This window comes from Notothenia rossii, assembly GCF_949606895.1.
Source record: "Notothenia rossii genome assembly, chromosome: 11".
NCBI lineage: Eukaryota > Metazoa > Chordata > Actinopteri > Perciformes > Nototheniidae > Notothenia > Notothenia rossii.
In genome coordinates, this window is record NC_136910.1 from 41,595,170 (window position 1) to 41,616,509 (window position 21,340).

Sequence of the window (21,340 nt, forward strand, 5' to 3'; positions counted from 1 at the left end):
AACATCCCCGTTGAAGAGATAAACATGCGACACAAACACAGTGCCAAATAAATGTCCCCTCAACCCTTTAAGACTGCACTGATACTGAAGTATGAGGATATTTCTCCTTTTATTACCAACAAATGTATTTATCATAATAATAATTCTGTAATGCTGTTCTCTGTCTAATAAAAAAAAATGTAATAATGATAAAACTGCATCAGAAATACACTGGATAAATACCCTTAATTACTGTGATCACATGTTAAATCATGAATGGTTTAAGCACTAAGAAAAGCCGCTGTAGTTAGTTTTGAAAAGCTATAAAACATTGCTCTGTATTTCAAACGTGCTGATTGATAATACACCCTGAGCTTTACCAACAACAAACAAGCCTGATTATGTATCCCTGCCAACTCAAAGTGAATTACGATGCTGCGGATACAAATAAAAACCATGCACATTAAAGTTGAAGACAAGTCAAGAAACTTCCAAAAATAAAAACTAGTAGCTTGCAGGAAGTTGAAAGAGTCAACATTGGAGTGTGTGCAGCTGGGAATGGCTGTTCAACAGTTCAGAGGTCACAACAAGGTCCCTGAAACAGAAAACCTGAGAGGTCTGGGGTTGTATAATGTGTAATCAGGAGCATGCACAACTTCAAACAAACATAAATCAAGTGGAGAGAAGCGGGAAGATTATCTGTAATCTGGATCAGTTGCAAACAGTAATAAAACTGACAGTTTTGTGGTAATCCATGTTTGAAAGTTAAATAAAAAGGATGACTGAGTGTAGGATTTAAAACAGCAGTAAACAAAAGCTATTTTTTAACCCACTAAGCATTGCATATCATTCACTGTGCAGCTCCGGCAAAGGACCATTTACATTTTAAGGAAATTAAAAGGAACTTGCATTGTGTGTTAATTTTGGTGGTTTGTCCGCAAAGTCATAAATTAAAAACACACATTGAATATCAATCCAGGCGAAAGAGGGATGATTCAGGTTCACTTCAAAATGCTTTGAAATCCAGCAAAACCCTCTATCTGTTGAAGGGATGACCAGACCGATCCTGATTGCCTGTCACTATCCCTTAAAGATTTGTATCTTTCTAAGTTCAAAACTTTGCCTGTAAAAATAAGAACATAAGCTCTTCCTGTCACTTCATCTGATTTAAATTCTTCTTAGCTTTAGAAGGCTTACATTTCAGTTGGAGAAAAATGACCTTAATATCTGACTTGAGTATAGCTATACATCCTTTTTTAGCCGAAAATGACCCTTTCAGGGACCTTAGAACGGAACAGTAATTTAGATATGGATATGAAGTTGCTTTGCAGAAGCTATAAATCAGTCTTATGTTGATTCATGATTCTGCTTGGACTGTAAGGGAGACCCGGGAGATCCCCGGCTCGTACCAAACAGGTGTGCGTTATCATTTCCTATTACGAATCATAACCTTGTGTTAAAACCCTGATGGATTTGAGATGGTTACAGCTTCATGTCCAGCTACTGTTATCCCAGAGGAGAACCATAAAAGGACACTCACACATCCTGTCCACTGTCCATTGAATGAGCATCTGTCCGACCCACAACACCTTCCACTATGACTCTACTTCCTGTCCCACACGTGCAGCTCCGCCACTTCAAACTTTTCATCAAAGCGCTTCCTCCTGAACATGGAAAAGTCACAAATAAGAGCGACCATGAGCTATCCGTCCCACATTTACATGGTAACTAGCTGATGTTTTTTTCTTATTCTTTAAAGACACATTCAATTATTGCAAAATATTGCATTAGACAACATCATGCGTAAAACAAAGCTGCAGAGAATAAATGGCAGCTGAAATCCTATTTAACAATCCAAACCATTATCAAGAGGTTGCGTTTTTGGTTTTGTGGCCGTGACCTCTACCCCTTCTAATCCCTTCTTTAGGCAGAGGGCATGATGGGGGATGGCAGAATGGGGATAAGGGTGCAGAACCTCGGTCCCTGTTACCAAAAAGCTTTAGAGGAGATTTTCTGCTTGTGAAGCCAGACTTTAATCTCCCAGACGCTTCACACATATGTTCTAATGAGATAATCCACCTAACTATACTCACCCACCCCCCGTAAACAGCTACAGTATATAAACAGACATCACATGGGTGGGGTGTCTGTTTACTCTCACGTTCATTGTAGCTTTAGATATAGTCGTCCTATCTAAAAATACTGTAAATGTGCACAGTCACAACGTCTTTTAACAAAAATCGGACTTGAGTGGAGATTAAGTCTTAACTTCATATTTGTATATAATGTTAAAGTATGAGTTTTATGATCCACTATAAAAGGTACTGGATATTTACTGGGAGTTTGGCTTGGTATCATTAAACTGAGTCAGTGTTCATAGTACAGAAGATAGATCCAGTTTTGTTGATCACATTGTGTGTCCGCATACTTTAGGCTGCATTCTCCAAACAAGATATACTTTTAAATTGCCACATTGGGAAATTCAATTGCTTTACTCATGGGCAATCATTGTATTTAGTCTGCACTACTGACCCTTGCAAACATGGGCAGAGGGCAACATTTTGCGGCAAAAAGGAAAAGTCTTATTTGAACTACTATTCTGTCCACACTGCCCTCTCTTCTTATGTCCTCAAGGAAGCAAGAAGGGGTCCCACAAGAGTATTTTATGAGAAACATCTACATCTTTGGTTATTGCAATGAGACCACTGTGTTGCAACAGCTTGAATCCTAGTAAAAAAAACAGCAACCTAGGGTCAACTGGCAAAACACTTGAACCTGGATCAACTATGTTGTGTTTAATCAATAGAGGACAAACTACATTTGGGGAAGGTTTATGATTACCGATAGCCACGAGGCCGCTTTGGCAGCTCCATTTTATCCAGCAACATCACCCAACAACAGACTGCACAGGCCAAGCAAGTATGAGCCCTTTCCTGGTATATTACTTTGTAATGTGAACCTTGCAATCATTGAGATGGAGGATAAAATGTTTGCAGGCGTGACCATTTTCCAGAGCTGTGAAATCCTGTCACTGTGTCTGATGAGTCTTAAAGCTCATGGATGTGTGTATCATTCAAACTGGACTTCCTGGATCATATTTCATCTTCTGAACACTAGTTGAAGCAACACACCCCACCTAGTGTTTTTTGCCTTTAAACACAGACCCATTTTCAGGCCAAACGTTGCTTGTCAAGCATCATGGACTGAGAGAAATGGCTGATCCAAATTTGGGAAAAAAGAGGGAAAGGCACCTGAACAAGAGTGTACTTATTTCCTGAGTCTTGAGAGAGAGTCTAACATGATGCTCTTGGTACAAGTACACAACAACTAGCTACAAATACTGCTCTTTTCTGAGAGTGCGATTATAGGGGCAAGTCTGGGTCACGTCTTTTCTGCAGACTATAGCCATAAACTGTTCTCCCATTACACCCTCTCTGTCGGAGGCTCAGCACAGCGAGACAGGTGGGGGTAGGGAGAGTCCGCTGGGGCGAGGTTGGGTTGAGGTGAAGGGTGGAGTTGGGGTGAGAAGCCAGCATTGTTTACACATAGCAAAAGGCACAAGAGAGACGATTAGAGCAGACCGAATTACAAAAAAATGCATTAATGACAGGCGTCCTCAGACAAGTGACACACAACATCCTTCCCAGAAATAGAAAAGGCCGCTGTGAGGAAGACGTTAAGGAAGATGACAAATCTCTATACAAAATCTCTATACAAATACGACATTGTTGCCATCAAGTGCATTCTCAAGTGACAGAAAATGTCTCTACTTTAAATGAGCGGAAGTATGGAGTCGTAATAGGACAACAATAAGAATACAAGCAACAATAGTAAAGGAATTATTGCTAAAAGGGCCCAAACATGTACTTAGAAACATTTAAAGTGTTGGGGTATCACTAAATGGGTGAATAGAATACAGAGGAGAGCTTTCCTAGCTATCATGTTCTTTGACTGCAGGAGAAGAAGAAGAAACATTAAAAAAGGTAGAAGATGAAGTAGAAAAAGAAGAAACAAAGAAGAACAATAAGAGTCAGAAGAGCCATACAAAAAAGAGAGGAACAAGGAGAAGCAGAAAAAGAAGAAAAACCATAAAAGAAGAAGAAGGAGAGGAACAAGAAGAAGAAGAAGAAGAAGGCCTGTGAAGACTCCATTCAGAGACTAAAGGCAAATGGCAGGGTGAGGCGCTTTAGACGTTGCTGTGGGAATTTGCTCTATTTGAGATGCAAATTCCTCAAAGAGCTGAAAGAGCCGGAGAAACAGGTGTCCAAGGAAGTGTGCTGCTGCGTGGGTGAGGGAGGGAGGGGGGGTGTGAGGGCGCTGAATGATAACACAGGCGGCATTGAAGGCCTGCTTGTTCAGTCCAGTCTGTGTGGCACTTCTTCGCCTGTCTCTTTTTCTTTGTCCAATAAAAAAGGGATTTAATGTCAAAACAAATATGGAACACATGACAGATCTGACGTTTTCTTTCTGTATTGATTTAATGAAGTAATTTGCTATAAAACAGCTCGTAGATATGAGAAGTTGATTTCAATTTAAAAACAGATGAGAAATAAGTTCCTATATTATGACAGCAAGATAAGTTACACATTTACAATCTTTTCTTGAATCATAATAGTTGCAATGATTAGTAATAACAAGCTTGTCGACATTACAAAATATATTTTTGTTGAATATTATACAGGAATCCAAACCACATCCTGTATATCCTTCATTTACACCCCAGGTTGAAGCTCGGTGGCGCCATCTACAGGACAGCTGGCTACATGTGATTTTTATTTTTTATTTTGATTAAACCTTTTAAAAATATAAATATAAAAAGGCTTCACAGAACATGGTTGTTAAACAATGCATACTATTAGACAGAAAATGAACCCGTAGAATATACTTTCAAAACATCCCACATTTAAAATCAACATACACACAACCAATGTTCCAGTATAAAACTCTTGACAGCATATAGTTTGATGTACATTTACACAGCTGCTAATACATTCTTTTCCTAGACTGGGAGTTTATAAATTCATTAAGAATCATTTCAAGCAATTTCTTCATTGTCACAGCTCAGATAAAATGAGCTCAATAGTAATCAAAAGTGTTGGACTCCCTTGACTTTTAATATCATCCATTATCATCAAATATTTTCTATGGTTTATTTGAATATGTACACAAAATCCTGGAGGGTCATACTTCTTAAAAACCAAAGAGAACTAGTCCTTCATATTCTTTCGTTTGTTAAATCATGCCATTAAAAAAAGAACGGCTAAAGACTATAATGGCTTCATTATTATTTTTCGTGATGTTTTTAAAAATTCAATTAAGTTTTGAACAGTTTTATCAGAAAGATAACACCATTAATGAACCGGAGATTGGATTCTGACGTTAAAAAGATTACAAAAAAATCTCACGTCTTTTTTTTCTTTAAATCCACATCCAATATATTTAAGTCTAAAGGCCCACAACCTTCAAGCATGATTGTAAAAACAACAGCTCTGTATTATCATTCTTCAACATGGCATTTCACCACATATCGTTCTTCAACATGGCATTTCACCACATCTCTTTCATAACTAAACAAAAACACAAACCTCTCCCTAATACTGAATCACAATATGATTGGATAAACTGCTTCAACAACATATATTTAAAAAAAATCAGCATTACAAATCTTTGGCTTAGTGGCACTAATTGTCCCTGCATACTTCTTCCTTCATGTGTCAGTTTTTGCTCTCACTCAGAGACCTGTGATGGTCACCGCTGTGAGGACGCCCTCCAGTGTTCAACATCAGCAAAGACTCCTGGATGCTGCACTGACAGTCAAATGTGCGTATTTGTAGCAGGTTAAATAGGAATCTCTGCGTTGGCAACGTAGTGACTAATGAAGGCAAAGAGGAAGGCCATAAAGACAAAGTGCTGTAGAAAAGACCTCATCAATAAAGACAAAATCAGACTTCATATATAATCTAAGAGGTACAATTAGGGAGGTAAGTGGCAGCAGCAGCAGCAGCTGTTAACAGTGAGTTAGCGAGTGTACTGTGAACCCCATATGTTTGCTCATATGAAGCTAATAGATTGCAAAAGGAATTAATCCTGATAGGCGGAAATTAGTCAGCATTTTTACATTTTCAGTTCCCTTGTTTTAATCGATGGGTTTTTAAACGTTTTTTAAGATGCATGATATAAGGTCTGTAGCTAAGACCAGTTAATATTGGGCACATTAAATACTAACACTCCAAAGGCAGAGACTCATCTGATTAAACCGTGGTGGAGTTTGTTACTTTTAGAGATTGCATTTATATTTACAGTAAAAGTCATAGTTGTGTTCATTTTCCTTAGTGAACAAAAGTATCTTAAACTTTTGTTTCTGCAATAATCCAAACTCAAATGGACAAATCCCATTGGCTTTGTAGAGTGAACCAGAGTGATACTAACAAGCAGGTTAGCTTTCGAAAACAAATCTCTGCAGCATTATATAGCTGAATTAGCTCAATGTCCCTCACAGCACAGAGTTGTCATCCATTGTTCCGCAATTACACATTTACGAGTTCCATTTAGTTATAAGTAAGGTAAATAGAAACATGTATAAATGACATGACAGCTAAACTGTGTTGAATTTAAAGCTCAGTTAGTTTGCACATGTGTGGTCGCACAGACATGAGCTTATGGACAATTGTGACAATGACAAAATGTATGTTGTATACTTTGTGCGGCTTTATCCTATTTTTTGTCATGTCACTGTGGCTCAAGAACATTTACTTAAAACTGTAAAGGCTGTTGTGAATGGTGATGTTAGTAAACTGGGACACTTACCCCGCTACAGGTAAGTGTCATGCTCGGCGCTGCTCAGACTCTCTTTGGACCCTTGTACAGTCATGTGTTTGAGGAGAAGGGAGGGGTCACTGGGAGAAAGGTAAGGATTAACCGTTTTCTTCTGTTTCCCCTTGTTAGTCTTTGCACTCTCCTTGGCATCCTGTTCTCTCTCTCCGTCCGTCTGCGTTGCCAGGGGCGACTGCACGATGATGGTGGGCCTTTGTTTCAGGTCCTGGCGGCTGGGCGGCTCTGCCGTAATGATAGCTTTAGCGCCGTGCATCCTGGGAGGGGACTTGCAGTGTAGATCTCCATGAGTCTCCTTCCAGCGGCGCAGCTGAGCAAAGTGTTCCTTCTCAATGTCTTTCTCTGACACCCCTAACTCAATTATCTGAAACATGGTTTAAGTAAGTATTTCAGCACATTACATACAGGTATTTGTATATCAATGTTACAACAACCACAGGAGGGCAAAGTCAAAGGGTCAAAACAATATATTGGATAACAGACAATAACCATGACAGAGTAAACTGTACCTCTTGCACCAGGAAGCCTTCTCGTAGGTACTGTGGCTGTATGGCTCGGAGCAGCTCCATTGTTTCATACAGACCCTGAGAGGCCTTCAGTTTCTCCTGGGATCCCAACGTGCATTTCAGGAGAACCAGGCCTACCCGAAAGAGGATCTTTACTCCTGAGAACACATCGGACACAAAGTAAAGTTTCATTTCTATAGCTTAATATCACACATTTGCCTCAAAGGGCCTTAAGATCTATATAGCACTCCCCTTTCAACAGGGAAACAGTGGAAGGGACCAGAGAAAGAGAAACTGAAGAGGGATCACTCTCCCTAGATGGATAGACATGCAACAGCATAACCAACATAATGACATGACAGTATACTACTATAGACAATCCGAATGACAAAATATACACGTTTTCTGATTTCTTTAGAATGAAACTGAATGGGTCTTGTTTTTAAGACTGAAAAGGACATTTAAAGAAGTACCTTTGAGAAACTGGGATGGACGCTTTTCACAATTTTCTCGTGAAAGTAGAAATTGCAGCAGTATATTTTGAATCATGCAGATAGAGCAGCGGTCTACATCTATAATTTTTAATGGTGATCTATTTCATATCACGAACAAAAACAATAGGTAGCATTCTTGTTTTAAACATTTGCATACTTTGAAAGGCGAGTATGCATTGTTTTATTGCAGGTCAAATTATACAGATGATTAATAGTCACATGCACAGGGCCTGGAAACATTCATTATCTTCAAAAGCTCAGGAAGGGTAACCTGTGATGTCATGGAAAATGTTTTTCATGCATAATAAATTACCAGTGAAAATAAAGTGTAGTGTCTCACCCTCACAAAGGAACATGTCCCAGACCCGCAGCACAGAGGCCCAGGGAAGAGTTCGGGAGAAGGCGCACATGAACCACTCGGTCATGTACAGGACGGGCTCCAGCTTGTGCTTCTTCAGGTGACGGTGGGCCACCGGGGACACCCGCCGCAGCAGAGCGTACAGGATCTCCCCGTCCAGCTGGATCGCCTCCTGTGGAGGAAACAGGGAACAGCAGTCAGTGGAGGGGAGCTTTCTCTTTGGGTTAATCTGATTATATCGTCCTAGTAGCCTTGTCAACACCTCGTGTAGTTAGGTCATGAGTGTATAAGTGTCAAACTGGAGATACACTGGCCAGAGAACTATAACACCACCAGCAGCCACACATTGCATGCATTAATAGAAGATAATTTTTAAGGAAGTAGCTCAACCTTTGTTTTACTTCTGGTTAACTCGTAAAATAATATAGAGTTCTTATATTCTTGTGATGCAACAATATGCAAGAATATTTTCCACTTAATAATAATTATCTTGAGTTTGATAACTTGACCTGAGCCTAAATAATGAGACATCTCCTGGGCAGTATAATGTAAGAACAATTATAAAAAATGCAAGGATTCAGGCCTATAATGTGGCATAACTGCAGACCTCAGTTTCGTGTGTTCGTGGGCAACAAATTATGTAAGTGTATTTTTGCTTGCACTAGGCAAAGGGCTCATTTAAGCTATGTTTACAGGGTTCAGATAAATAATAATTGACATGTTTAACAGTGTTAATATGTAATCCTGTTACAGGTTGCACTCCTATCTTCTCAAGATCTTCTTAATATTTAAAGTCCTCTTTACAAAATGATGTGTCAGTAATTCTGTGTGGACTCTTACCAGCCCTGAGCTGTAGTATCCAGGGAGGTATTTCTCACAAATCTGAACAAGAACCCAGAATGCATCCTAGGACAAAGGAAAAGGAAACAAGGGTAAAAAGATATACTATTCATATTCAAGTGAAGCACTTTTCAAGATAAATTGTACTTTGAACAAAACGGAAAAACTATACATAGAATGAGTGTTAATGTGATCATTATTTAAAGATCTTTACCTCATTATTCAATGTATCAGAACACGCCCCAAACATCCTTAGGGAGGTGAGTACCCAGAGAAAACGTTTTTGATTATGTAGTGTGTGTTTACCTCAGCTGGCATATGCATCAGGAGAACAGCAGCGATTGGAGCCTGAGCCTGACAATAACCCTCTTCAGGCCGATGCAGAGTGTAAGCCTTCAACACACGGAACAAGTCTTGCTGCCTGAATGTATACAAATATATAAAATACATCAATAAAATATGCACAGCTTCAATAACACAACATTCAAATTATGAGAGGCTTTTATATCAAAGGTAGCACTTACCCATGACCCCCTCTGGCTTCAAACATTTCATGGAACGGGAACTGCCGATGGAGGTCCCTCTCAATAATATCTACCCATTTAGGATCTCCTGGCTGACTGTCCAGTTCCTAAACAACATTATCAGTTTGTCAGCTTTTGCGACATCATCAACCACCTTTTGATAGCAATATTTTAAAATAGGCAATTCTTGATCTAAATGCCATAGTAAAGTTATAAGCATTTAGATTTAGAGAGTCTCAAGTATCATGAAAACATTTTTCATTTTGCAGCAATTTTCAACACAGTCCAATTTTTTTACGCCGGTGGTCAGTCAACAAATAATTGTTTTACCTGGAATTTTCTTTGGTTTTGTTCCCTTTTAACTTTGCCCCCAGTGAGGTAGAGCCAGGCCCGGCCACGCAGGGACGGAGGGATCCCCTTCTGACAGCGCTCTTTCACCTGTAATTCAACATACTCACAGTTACTCAAAGCCAGCTGAAAGCAAGATAAATGAAGTGCAGATGAAAGGGACACAGACATTGGAAAACAATCCTGTATATACTGCAGCGTGCAAAATACCACTTGCTACGAAATGACGTGCAGGCAATCACCAAACTTTAAAAAACAGGCATGCTGTAGAAATGAATACAAGTTTCCTAGCTCAGCCACTGCATTTTGAACGAACGCCTGCAAAGTGAACATTTTTATTACAAAGAAAGAAACATGTTAAGTCAGATAATGTACAGTTCATAAAACAGACCTTCTTGTGTTTTTTGGCCATCCACTTGTCCCAGCTGTTGAGCATTTCCAGCCATTTTGACTCCCGCTGCCTCAGCACATCAGTTGGGATTTCTTCAGCACTGTGCAGATAGGAGATATTGTGACTGATAAAAGCAAATTATTTTCATACGAATAGACAATGCCTACACAGTGTCACTTCCCTTTATAACAGAGCGAATACTGTCTTTAGAGGAGGTGGGACTGTGGCTCATCTCTTCCTTGTTCACACAGGAAACCTAACCTCAGACGAAACAGTGGAACACTTGCCATCGGCAGCAAGTACAGGGAAAACAGGAAACAGTGGGAGAACTTTCCCCTAGTTCAGTTCCCTATAACCTCCTACACACCGCTTACACCAACATCTCAACTGCATGTTCAGAGCTGTCATAATTATTGTTGTACCCACACAGAACTAAACGGTTATACACAAGATTGGGACAAATTCCTTTATGTCTCAACATATCAGTGTGTCTATTCAAGCAAACCACAGAATGGTTTTGTGACAGAGAAGGAGAGATACATATAATGTTTGTTGTTCACCTTTACCTGGCCTCTATGGATTTGTATTTGCACCAAAAAAGTTGTCATTATAATAAGAAACCTTCTCAAAATAATAACTTAGTATCTCAACAAAAGGTTCAAAATAAAGGGTTTATTTTCTTAAAATTAGGATTTTTAAAAACTTTTTTTAAAATGACTATCCCAACATAATAATAAACCTCCTTCATGATGACTTAGTATCTCTAAATAATACAATATTTCTCAAAAAAGGACTATTATAAAATATATGAAACACATTCTCAAAAAAAGGTATATTTGTAATGACTAAGAAAAAGTAAAACTTTCTCAAATTAATGACTGGCAAATTCTTATTATTTTGAGATATGAAATCATTATTTCGAGAAGGTGTATAATTTGAGTAAGAAATAGGCCTATAGTAAATTACTTCGTTACAGGACCATTTAGTTTCATTACTTCCAAAATGTTCAGTCAAGTAGGAGGAGAAAGCACCTGAATATGTGTGTCAGTTTGTGGAGACATACACAAACAGTTCACACAGTTTTAACCACATAAGGAGAAGTTTAGCTCCACTTACGATGAGTGTTGCTGGGCTCCTCCGCTGAACCCGTACTTATCCACCTCTTTCTCCCCGGGGACATTGCCGTTTACCTTTGGGTCGGATCCATACGAGCTGCCTTTCCCATTATCTGTCAGCTTCTCTTGGCTGCCCCGCAAGTCAACCCCATTGCCTTGCTCTATTTTTGCCATTTATTCAACATTTACCTCCACAGGAGCCGCTGGTCTACAGTTTGTTCACATAACTCACCCTAAAAGCTTGGCTAGCACTTTAAGGCTCTCCATGAAGATAACCGTTGGTTAGCTTACCTGCTGTCACAGCTAGCTACAGTTGCTAGGAAGCTTAGCTTCCTGGCTCTTTCAGCTTGCTAAGGGCTATAAAAAGCCATTTAGCGCTGGAAAGATAATTTCATGTTAAACAAAACTGTTCGCTTTGTTAACTTTAAGATCAAACAAACAAATAAATGGTTAAACTATAAAAGAGAACCGCACCACTTCGATAAACGCTGAATTGGTACAGTATCTTCTTGCCAACTCCGACGCTAACATGCTAGCATCACACAACTGTCAGCTGACACACACCTATTTAAACCAGGATCTCTGCTGTCAGCAGGAATGTAGGTTAGCTGGTGGCTACAGGAAGAGAAACTGGAACAGATTAGTAAACAAAACATCCATGGCTTCCTTGAACTCTACACTGCCATCTACTGCTGATAATCATAATCTCAGGCACAGTCTGGTTATTGCAGGGTTTTATGATAATAGATTTACTTTGCCTTTATTGGATTTCCCTTTGTTTTGTGATTTCAGGTTTGAGGTATTCAATCACACACAGAAGTATTTCTTATTTAGAAATGGCATATTTTATTAGATAGGCCTGGATTTAAAAGTAGTTCTGTTCAAAATACTGTCACTCATGTAGATTTTCTTAACCAGTGAACCGTATACATAAGATATGAGGAGCAGGAGAGAGGATATGCCCCTTTAATGTATACATTGTTACTTTCAAGTATAGGCCTGCTTCAAAATACTCAAGCAGGATTTAGACTTTGGCCTCTATTGGTAGGCTCATAAAGATAAGATATTACTATAATAATCTCAAGGAAAATTCTTGCTTGAAGATGAGAATTTAGTGCTAAAAAACAGAGAAGAAGTATTAATAACACTATTGCCTAAAACAAAAAGTTATATTGTACCCCTGAAGTATGTAGGCCTATGTTTTATGGGCATGTTTACACTTATTCTATTATTCATATTTTACTTTAACTATTAACTTACATTAAAGTGAATAGAGAGTACATGAAGAAGATGTAACCAAATGTATTAAAACCTTTAATATTTGCACCAACAGTAAGATGTACCAGAATAGTAGTAATAGAGAACATGGTTATTATTACATGTACTGGATACATCTCTGTGAGCAGTACACCTGTATAAAAAGATGAAACATCATAAAAATACTTGAGCAGATTTAGTATAAATACTAGATTCTTTATTTAAATATTGTACATATTTAAAACATATTTACATAAATTAGACCTGCATTGTTACACTTGAGACATAGGAGTAGCTTTCATACACACAAACATTGCTTGCTAAAAAGAGGACAATCATACCATACAGACTGCAGAAGCACCTTTGAGAAAATCGTTACAGGAGAGAAAGACGGGGGCAGACTTTCATTTACATCAAACAACGGGCGACATGACCAAGGACAAGACAAGCTTGCAATGACAGGAAAGGCCTCTTTATTACAGGTCTAGCTATTTGTTAAGGCTGAAACTGTGCTCACCCACGTACTGTTAGCTCTCAGCACTATTACCCTTCTCACCACCCCTCCTGCATATGAGTTACATCTTTCTTTAAATATAGGTCTATCATTGAAATAAATACAGGTTCAGAACCTTGACACATCAATTATAAGTCACCAAGACAACAACAGACAACTGTGTGAATTAACTTTGTTAAATGGTGCCAACAGCTGAGTCAGAAACCATGCAGAAAGAACAATGCAGACAAGCGAACAAAAAATATTCTAATAATCATAATAATTATGTCCATTATGTGTATGCGTGAAGAAACACCATGTTATCTTTACAGCAGGGCTTACAGAGCAGTGCCATAACCACGTGTTTGTATATGGCTTTCCTTCTTTGGTTTCATAAACCTGTCTTACACTTTCTAGCAACCGGTCACTTATAACTTAAATCAAGATTATGATAGTTTACACTCTAATATAACAACTATAGGCATAGATCAATCATTTATAATGTTCCCATTGAACATTTCCACCCATACCAGCACTCAAGATTCAGAGCACATGGAATTTACAGTATTGCTGTACGATGTTTGTATCAACAAAAGCGTGCGTGTACTGTATGACATACACAAAGAAAATGTGTCTTTGGTGGCACCCGCCTATAAACTGTAAAGACATTGTCCAAACCACTTGGGCGAGCCGTTAGACAAAAAGGGACAGACTATGATGAAGATAACAGTGTTATCAATGTATTTGATGCAGCAAACACTTTCAGACACACACTCATTACAATCATGCTGATCATATAAATCGTGTCAAGTCATATACAGACATCAGAATTACAAAAGAGAAGCAGCAAACAAATGTAAAGGGAAATAAGAAGCAAAAAAATGATACAAAACAAATAAACATACACATCCCTACATCAACATGCACACCTGGTTCTTGTTAAGATAGCTGAATCTGTCATTCACCACACGTCAGCAGTCACTCCCAACCAACTTTAAAAACTAAATAACGTAAAAAAAATACATGTTTTCTCTTTAAACTCATGCCTGACCTATCATTGCAATTGTGAGCATTCCCAGACGCTAGATTTGCATTTGCGAGAAAACAAATATCAACATTAAATACACCAGAATAGCCATTAAAGGACTTCTCACATGTATACCGCACTCACACCTTCCTACCACACAACTGCTGCAGCGATCAATCTCAGCAAAGATCCTCTTGTTCATTTCAGTGTGTGGAAGTGTGGGATTTATAAAGCTCATTTCGAGATTAACATCTATACAAGAAAATATATTTATGAACCATTTTTTCATCATCCACAATAGTAACGAAATAGCTCTCTGCTGTAAAGCAAAGACAACAGAAAGGCCAGAACGAACCCCTGAAAACACAAAAATATTTACAACTCATAAGGATGTGTGCGCACCGACAGAATCCCAAACGAACGGACAAAGAACTGATCAACTTAAACATGTAAGCTCTAGCAGGTGTTGTGGTTTCCCTTTAAGAGGTTACTTTGATCCTAGCAGTTACTAGTTTGCTCTTCCATCGTACACATACCCGAACCCATGAAAACAAAACTCTTAAATCCATTTTTTTAATAATTCCCATCCATTCCAAACATCAGCTTCCTCAGTCCATATTTATGCTTTGTTTAAATACATTTACAACAATGAACAGATTATCAACTGGAAAAACAGAGACAGCTAGTCAACTCAACCATTTCTCTCTGAAACCGTGGCTTACTCCTCTTTTAATATGACTTTTTATAAACAAGGGCTACCCGGTTGTTAAGCCCTCAGTCAAACCGAACTGCCTCTCAGTCACATCACCTCAGATGTGAGACACAGGAGACTGAAAAGTTTGCCTCAGCCTCTCGTGCTCAACTCCTCCCGCATCATGATCAACATGAAAATGTCCTAGCTGCCTGCTTCGCCCTCAACTGTTCAAGCACCAAACAAAAACAAGAGGAAGAAAACCAAAAATGTACACGTGGACAGCGGCCCTGCAGCAAGGAGTGTGTGTCGTGATGGTGGGCCTCCCCTGTCAGCCCAGAGGATGCAGTGCATTTTTTTGGGAGGGCTGCAGGTGGAAGACTCAGAGGGGGAGGCAGGATCAGCCCCAGAGAAAGCACTCACACACACTCAGACACACTTTAGTCTGTATATTCAGCCACAACGGAGAGCAGCACCGTGATATCATCTGGCTTTCCTCCTGCAGGAAAAATAAAACAAGGGTGTGAGAAACCATGCCAGTCGCAGAGTACGTTTTTGTAAGGCTATTTAAGATACATTTCCCGTTTTATTTAGCTGTTGTCTGGAAAACTAGAGTCAAACTAGAGCCGTAAATGCAGCCTATTAACAACCCTTATATGTCTAAATATCAAAACAGCCCATTTTTTTTTTTTTTAAACTGAAATATTATTGGGGAAAGCCAAAAAATGCATCCTCTCAAATGTTATTTTCCTTTAGTCTTAGTTTACATTGACTAGTGCCTGAATGACATGTACCGTACACAGAATGTGAAGCACAGTGTAACTTACCTCTCACATTCAGGCCATTGTCACATGCAAACTGTGCAAAAGGGGACATATAGTTGGGGTCGTAGGCAAGGTCGTGAGCTTGCTTTGCAATGCTCTGTGCAGTCTGCAGGACGCTGTCATAGTTGGTAGCCTGAAAGGATCAGAAGTAAAAATGATTACAATTTAAAAGGCTTAAAATATGCCTGCATTTATGTTCACTTACACCTACAACCGATGTGTGAAAGCTTGAATAAACTGATAATCCAAAGGTCTTACCTTGAGTTTTTTGAGCTCCTGAAGAATCATGTAGTCTGGCATGTTGTCAAATAGACCGTCGGTCGCCGTCAGGATGATGTCACCGAGCTCCACGTCAAAGGAGGAGCTGTCAGCTGCTTCAGGACTAGAGGAAACAATTTGGGCATGGAAAGATAAGTCACAAGTGTAACAGGAGTATGTGGCGCTGAGCCGCTGTCAACAGTTTCCAAAATGGCAGTAAGTAGGTTAGATGTCTCTCTGCGAAATCTTGGCGGTGGACGCGGCGTGGGCATTTAATCGGACTGCTGACTCTGAACCAGCCTGCCCGGTGTTTCCTTGTTGGTCTTTTAGCCTTTAACCTTCTGTTCATGCTTCGTCTTCAAGGATTTTATTTTAAGGAGTCTCACAAAAGAGCAATGAATAAACCTTAAAAAATAACTGTTTCCTTGATAAACAGCAACATGTTAAACATTTATTTGCAACAGGGAACGGGGTGACCGCGTGGGGGGGGTCAAGTTGTGACACCTATCTGGTAAACCTGTGTGTGAATGCCTGTGCCTTGTGCTTAAGGCTTGGTGTACTATTTTAATAAGTTGTGGAAATAAAACAGATGATGTTGGTTGACCTTTAAAGTCACTGAAAGGTAAACCAAAACAACAAACTATAAACAGGACACGAGACAATTTTCCATGCAGGGGATATAAGAAAAAAGACCAAGTAGTTACAATGAATAGCCTGGTTTTGCCAGGAGTGTAATGCCAAAGCAGGTCATGTTTATGCTGCAAACACCCTCTGGAAGTTCCTACAGCAGCTGTGTTTGTTGCCTGTGGAGGCTGCCTGTTTTCAAAAATGTACTTATTTTACCTATCCAAATAATTCAATGTTTGTCATATCCAATTTTCTTATTAGTCAAACAAATATGAGAAATAATGTTTTTCAATAAATGATTTGCTTTGGCACATGCAGAGGTTCAAAGCTGAACAAGGAAGTAGCACAGTAAAACAAATTAAATTGAATAAAGTGATGTGTTGTAAAGCTTCTGTTTTTACTAGGGCTGTCAAACGATTAACATTTTTTAATCAGATTAATCACAGCTTAAAAATAAATTAATCATGATTAATCATCAAACCGTGGGGTCTTAATTCATCACGTACTTCAGGATAGTCGACGGGGGGGGGGGGGGGGGGGGGGTGCTAGTGGAGTACTTCGTGACCACAGAGTGTGAATGTCGTGAGAAGCTGTTTTAGCGCAGTTCTCCAGTGAAGGGGGGGGGAGTCTCCCTCCGAAGCCGGTTGGCGTAGTTTTGGCACAATTCCGTTGTACAGACCGACGTTAACAGCAGCCCTGTCTGTGCACACGGAGACCGACTCTGTCGTCCGGTGATCTAACCGCCTTCTGGAAAAGCTTCACAAGTACGTCGGTACGCAAATGCGTTTTGTGACACAAGTGACGGTACACATTTCAGATTACGCACATAACCTGCATACCAGTTATGTGCACCCCTGTACTACAGCAAAAGTATTCTCCGTCGGGACTTCCTGCAACAACACCACGCCGTTATCTTGATTCTGATTGGCCAAAAGACATTATCAAAGATGTTCTATTGAGAAGACGATCACTACGTGACAAAAGTTTTCAAAACCGTTTCTGGTCTTCTGTATTTCCAGACAAGTGGCTACTGAAATCAATCTTACTAACTGCTGTCTGTGCAATTCTCGGCGCGAGTTGGCGGACTTTATTTTGCTTACTTTAACATCATTTTTCATGGTGGGGCTAAGCCATTTCTTGGTATGGGTGTAGCCTACCCCAGCCATACCCTGGCGCTGCCACTGGTGGGATGTATGGGGCGGGCCATTCTGCACCAACCAACTATGCGTTAAATGCGTTAAATATTTTAACGCAATTAATAAAAAAAATTAATTACCGCCGTTAACGCGATAATTTTGACAGCATTAGTTTTTACGATTCTATTCTTTAAAAATGTCATTCACTCACGCATTTCAATTATGTCTCAAACACAGATGTACTGACCTGTCACTGAGCACCACACCTTCTGCCCCAGGAGGAGCGATGGACAGCTGGAAGGGTGTGTTAAAATAATGCTGCTGTTCATCTGAGCGATGAACCACCTCTCCTCCCCGAACCACCAGAAAGCCTGAGTCACCAAGGTTACACGTGTGTAGCCGGTGACTCCGTCGGTCCAGAACCACGATACAAGCTGTGCTGCTCCCTGAAAACAGTAACATTTTAAATACAATAAAATAAAACCAGTGATAAACACAGACAGACAGAAAGAAGCAAAGGTTACATTTCTCAGTTTCCAGGGAGGCAGAATGCTGTTAAACCAGTACACCACCGCCTCTGTGTGTACCTTCCTCATGAGTTTAAGGCTTCCACACTGGGAGGTTGAGATTATTATGCAATTCACAAGTGAAAAAAACAAACACTAAGGGCCATGGTCCGTGTCCAAGTTACCTAGTGACTGCAGACAAAGTAACCTTGAGCAGCGAAGGTCATGTACAGACCCTGGAAGTTTCCAAAAATAAAAGTAGACCCTTTGACAACCATCGTGAAAAGGTGGTCACATGTTTGAAATGTGCACAGTTAACAGCCTCACTGCAGTGTCCATTACAGATAGATTCTCGACCTTTTAAAGCTCTGCTATGCGACTAAATGTTCCCCCTGCGTAAAGGAAAGCTGTTCGGCCCCATGAGGTCACTGAGTCTCACATTCCAAGTGGCAGCATAACGCAAAATAAGTTAATTTAAAAGTGAGTTAGATACCTTACATGTATTTACATCTATAAGGATGGAGTCTTAGTCTAAGTCAATGAGAACTGAAGTTGTGTGCCTAAATAATATTTATTTTTCTAAATGGCACAATAATTGTCCATCTTAATAATTCTGTAATCATTTAATGCATTTTTTCTGCCAGACTGGAGAAAGACATTTGACATATAATTCAAATGGAGATATGTTCTTTCATGTCTTAGGACTTAGATGTAATAGATACTTCTTGCTGAGCAAGGCCGCCACTCACAGTCTGCCTCATCCTGCAGCTTTGATATGCCTTGCAGAGCAAGGCTGCACACATAAGAATCATGACTCACTCTACCACTTAATGAGTGTGTGCATTCATAATGTATCATCAGTGTGTGGTTCTGAGCCTGTGTGTACTCACCTAGCAGGGGAACTTTGTTCTGCAGAAGCTCAAAGTATCCCGAGGTGAGGATACCCACTGGGCTGCTGGGAGTGAAGCGTCCCTCCTTGACCAGTCGCTCACAAGTTCTCATTAATGTGGCAGAGAACTGAGACGGGTCGACCCCGTAGTCACGCCAACCACCTACGCCATCTGCAACACCTGATGGACAAAATGGGGAAATAACACTTTAATCTTGTTGTTGTTGATTTGGTGCTTAACCATCCCACCACCATTTGTGTCATACTAAGTGATGATGACTACCAATACACTGAAGAGCTGAAACCACAAAATCTAAATAATTCCAAGATTAACAAATAACTAAAATAATTGTTATATGGGCAGGGCAAAAATACAATATAATAAAGGTATTGTCTTCCAATTACTTAATATTTTGAGAAATTGTTTTGCAACCTTTAACGCCTTTTTAATTTCTTCTTAGATTAATCAAATGCCAGATTGGAACAGAAAGGAATGTGTAAGGGCAATTAATCAAACGAGGTAGATGATACTAGGAATTCACAAGGATCATATTGGATGACTTAAACACAGTTTAGTACTTTAAGTTCCAAAGCAATAAAAAAAAGTGGCAAGAACGAACTGTCCTCGATTAAAATGCAGCTCTGCAACACCCAAACAAATTCTTGTTTACTTCTAAAAATGGTAACCCCCACCCCGGACCACTTCAGGAGTTTACTACAGATTTAACTACCATGCCAGCCCTGCTGGGGTTTTGTTTCGAAAGAGTCGGCTGATAGTACTTAACACCACAAGCTTAACGTTTAGGACTACACAATGCTTTAAACTGTTAAACATGTTGTTTAGGTGTCGACAAAGCCATGTGATTGAGCAAGTATTTCGCTGTGTTTATTCTCCTTTCACCTGGGCTATGAGGACAAAGCAAAATACCCTCAGCTGAAGCTAGCATGCTACTGATGCTAATAACAACATGGCTGCCTCCATGCTCAACCATTCTGACCTTTGCAAGACATTGTGGTGTTAAGTCTGAGACATTAAAATAACGGTGTTTTCACTCCTCTACACCTTTAATGAAGCGTATCTATGTCTCCTAATCTCATGCGTCTGATATTGTAAAGTACCGCCGCGAATTATCCAATTGAAGCCCATCTAGGTGAAAGGTCATCCGAGCTTTTTATTAAAAACTACGCATTAACGTCACATACGCGCAGTTTGTGAATAAAGAAAGATGACTTCATCTGCGTAAGTCTTATGTGACAATTTTTTGCACGTTAACTTAACACAGCTAACACAACAGTGGCAATGGAGAGGAAGTTATGGCTGTGTTTTGGGAGGGGGTGGGGGTCGTATTATGATCCGAGGAGTCGCTTCACGTGCAGGCTAGCGTCACTGAAGGTCACCTAAGCAAAGAGGGTCTCTGATACAATACAGCTTTATTTGTAAAGCACTGTAAAACCTTCAGACCAGAAGTGCTGTACAGAGAAATACATTTCAAAAAAAATCATACAGCTCACAAAAGATAATATAAGTACAAATACAAATACACGCATTGCAACCCTTTTAGTGCGTGTACGTTTGAATGTGTATGTGTTTTGCCTTACCTAAGACATCGGCGTTCTTGTTGTGCGCAATGAAGCAGGCATCGTCTCCGTAGCACATCCCTTTCTTCAGGATCCCCTTACGAAAGTCTTTACCGAAGCCATAACTGGCGGAGATCAGGCTGTAGTCCCGAGTGTCCGCCTGAGACAGTCCGCCCAGGACAGCCCTGGCTACCAGTCTGCCATAAGACAGTACGGATAACATCCCCCAGCAAGCACCAAGTCAGTCTTGTTTTGAGCACAAACACGCAGTCTTCTCTCTCTCTCTATACCCGGCCCGGGCCGCCTGCTGCTCGGCTACTTCTTCTGATCAATCCCCGGCTGGCTGTCTCTCTTCAACCGTCCATTCGCTTGCCACTCGCCCGCTTCAGTGAATTAGTAACGTACCCCCCGCAGTTGCTAGCTCTACTTAACACACCACCGTCTGCCCGGATTAGTTACGTTTCAGTTAATGTCTCAGGTGTATATTTCCATGGACGCAGTTCCTCCGCTGGGCTCTCTTCTTACCGACATGTTTCCACTGGGTACCGGAGGAAGCTGCGAGTACATACGGGTGCTTGACCGTTTACAACATTGACGTCACGACACCACAGCGTTAGCCAATGACAGAGCATCCCGACAGAGCTGCGGTTACTGCGAAGGCTTCAGGT

The 21,340-nt window shown here is 40.1% G+C and overlaps 2 protein-coding genes across 2 annotated transcripts; both read right to left on the reverse strand.

Annotated features, from left to right (window-relative positions):
* Positions 1 to 4,433: 4,433 nt before the first annotated feature.
* On the reverse strand, positions 4,434 to 12,053 carry LOC307023415 (TBC1 domain family member 10A-like). The gene is made up of 9 exons (XM_079656675.1): positions 11,388 to 12,053; positions 10,272 to 10,371; positions 9,863 to 9,970; positions 9,533 to 9,639; positions 9,315 to 9,429; positions 9,009 to 9,074; positions 8,151 to 8,340; positions 7,320 to 7,474; positions 4,434 to 7,174 (listed from the first exon to the last, which is right to left on the reverse strand). Exons 1-9 carry the CDS (start codon positions 11,558 to 11,560, stop codon positions 6,791 to 6,793), a joined length of 1,398 nt encoding a protein of 465 aa, XP_079512801.1. The 5' UTR covers positions 11,561 to 12,053; the 3' UTR covers positions 4,434 to 6,790.
* Positions 12,054 to 12,838: 785 nt separating this feature from the next.
* Positions 12,839 to 21,253, reverse strand: LOC307025646 (protein phosphatase PTC7 homolog). Its single transcript, XM_079660475.1, has 6 exons — positions 20,694 to 21,253; positions 19,096 to 19,275; positions 17,947 to 18,145; positions 15,937 to 16,060; positions 15,682 to 15,811; positions 12,839 to 15,353 (listed from the first exon to the last, which is right to left on the reverse strand). The coding sequence occupies exons 1-6, from the start codon at positions 20,893 to 20,895 to the stop codon at positions 15,295 to 15,297; spliced, it is 894 nt and encodes a 297-aa protein (XP_079516601.1). The 5' UTR covers positions 20,896 to 21,253; the 3' UTR covers positions 12,839 to 15,294.
* Between the last annotated feature and the right edge of the window lie 87 nt (positions 21,254 to 21,340).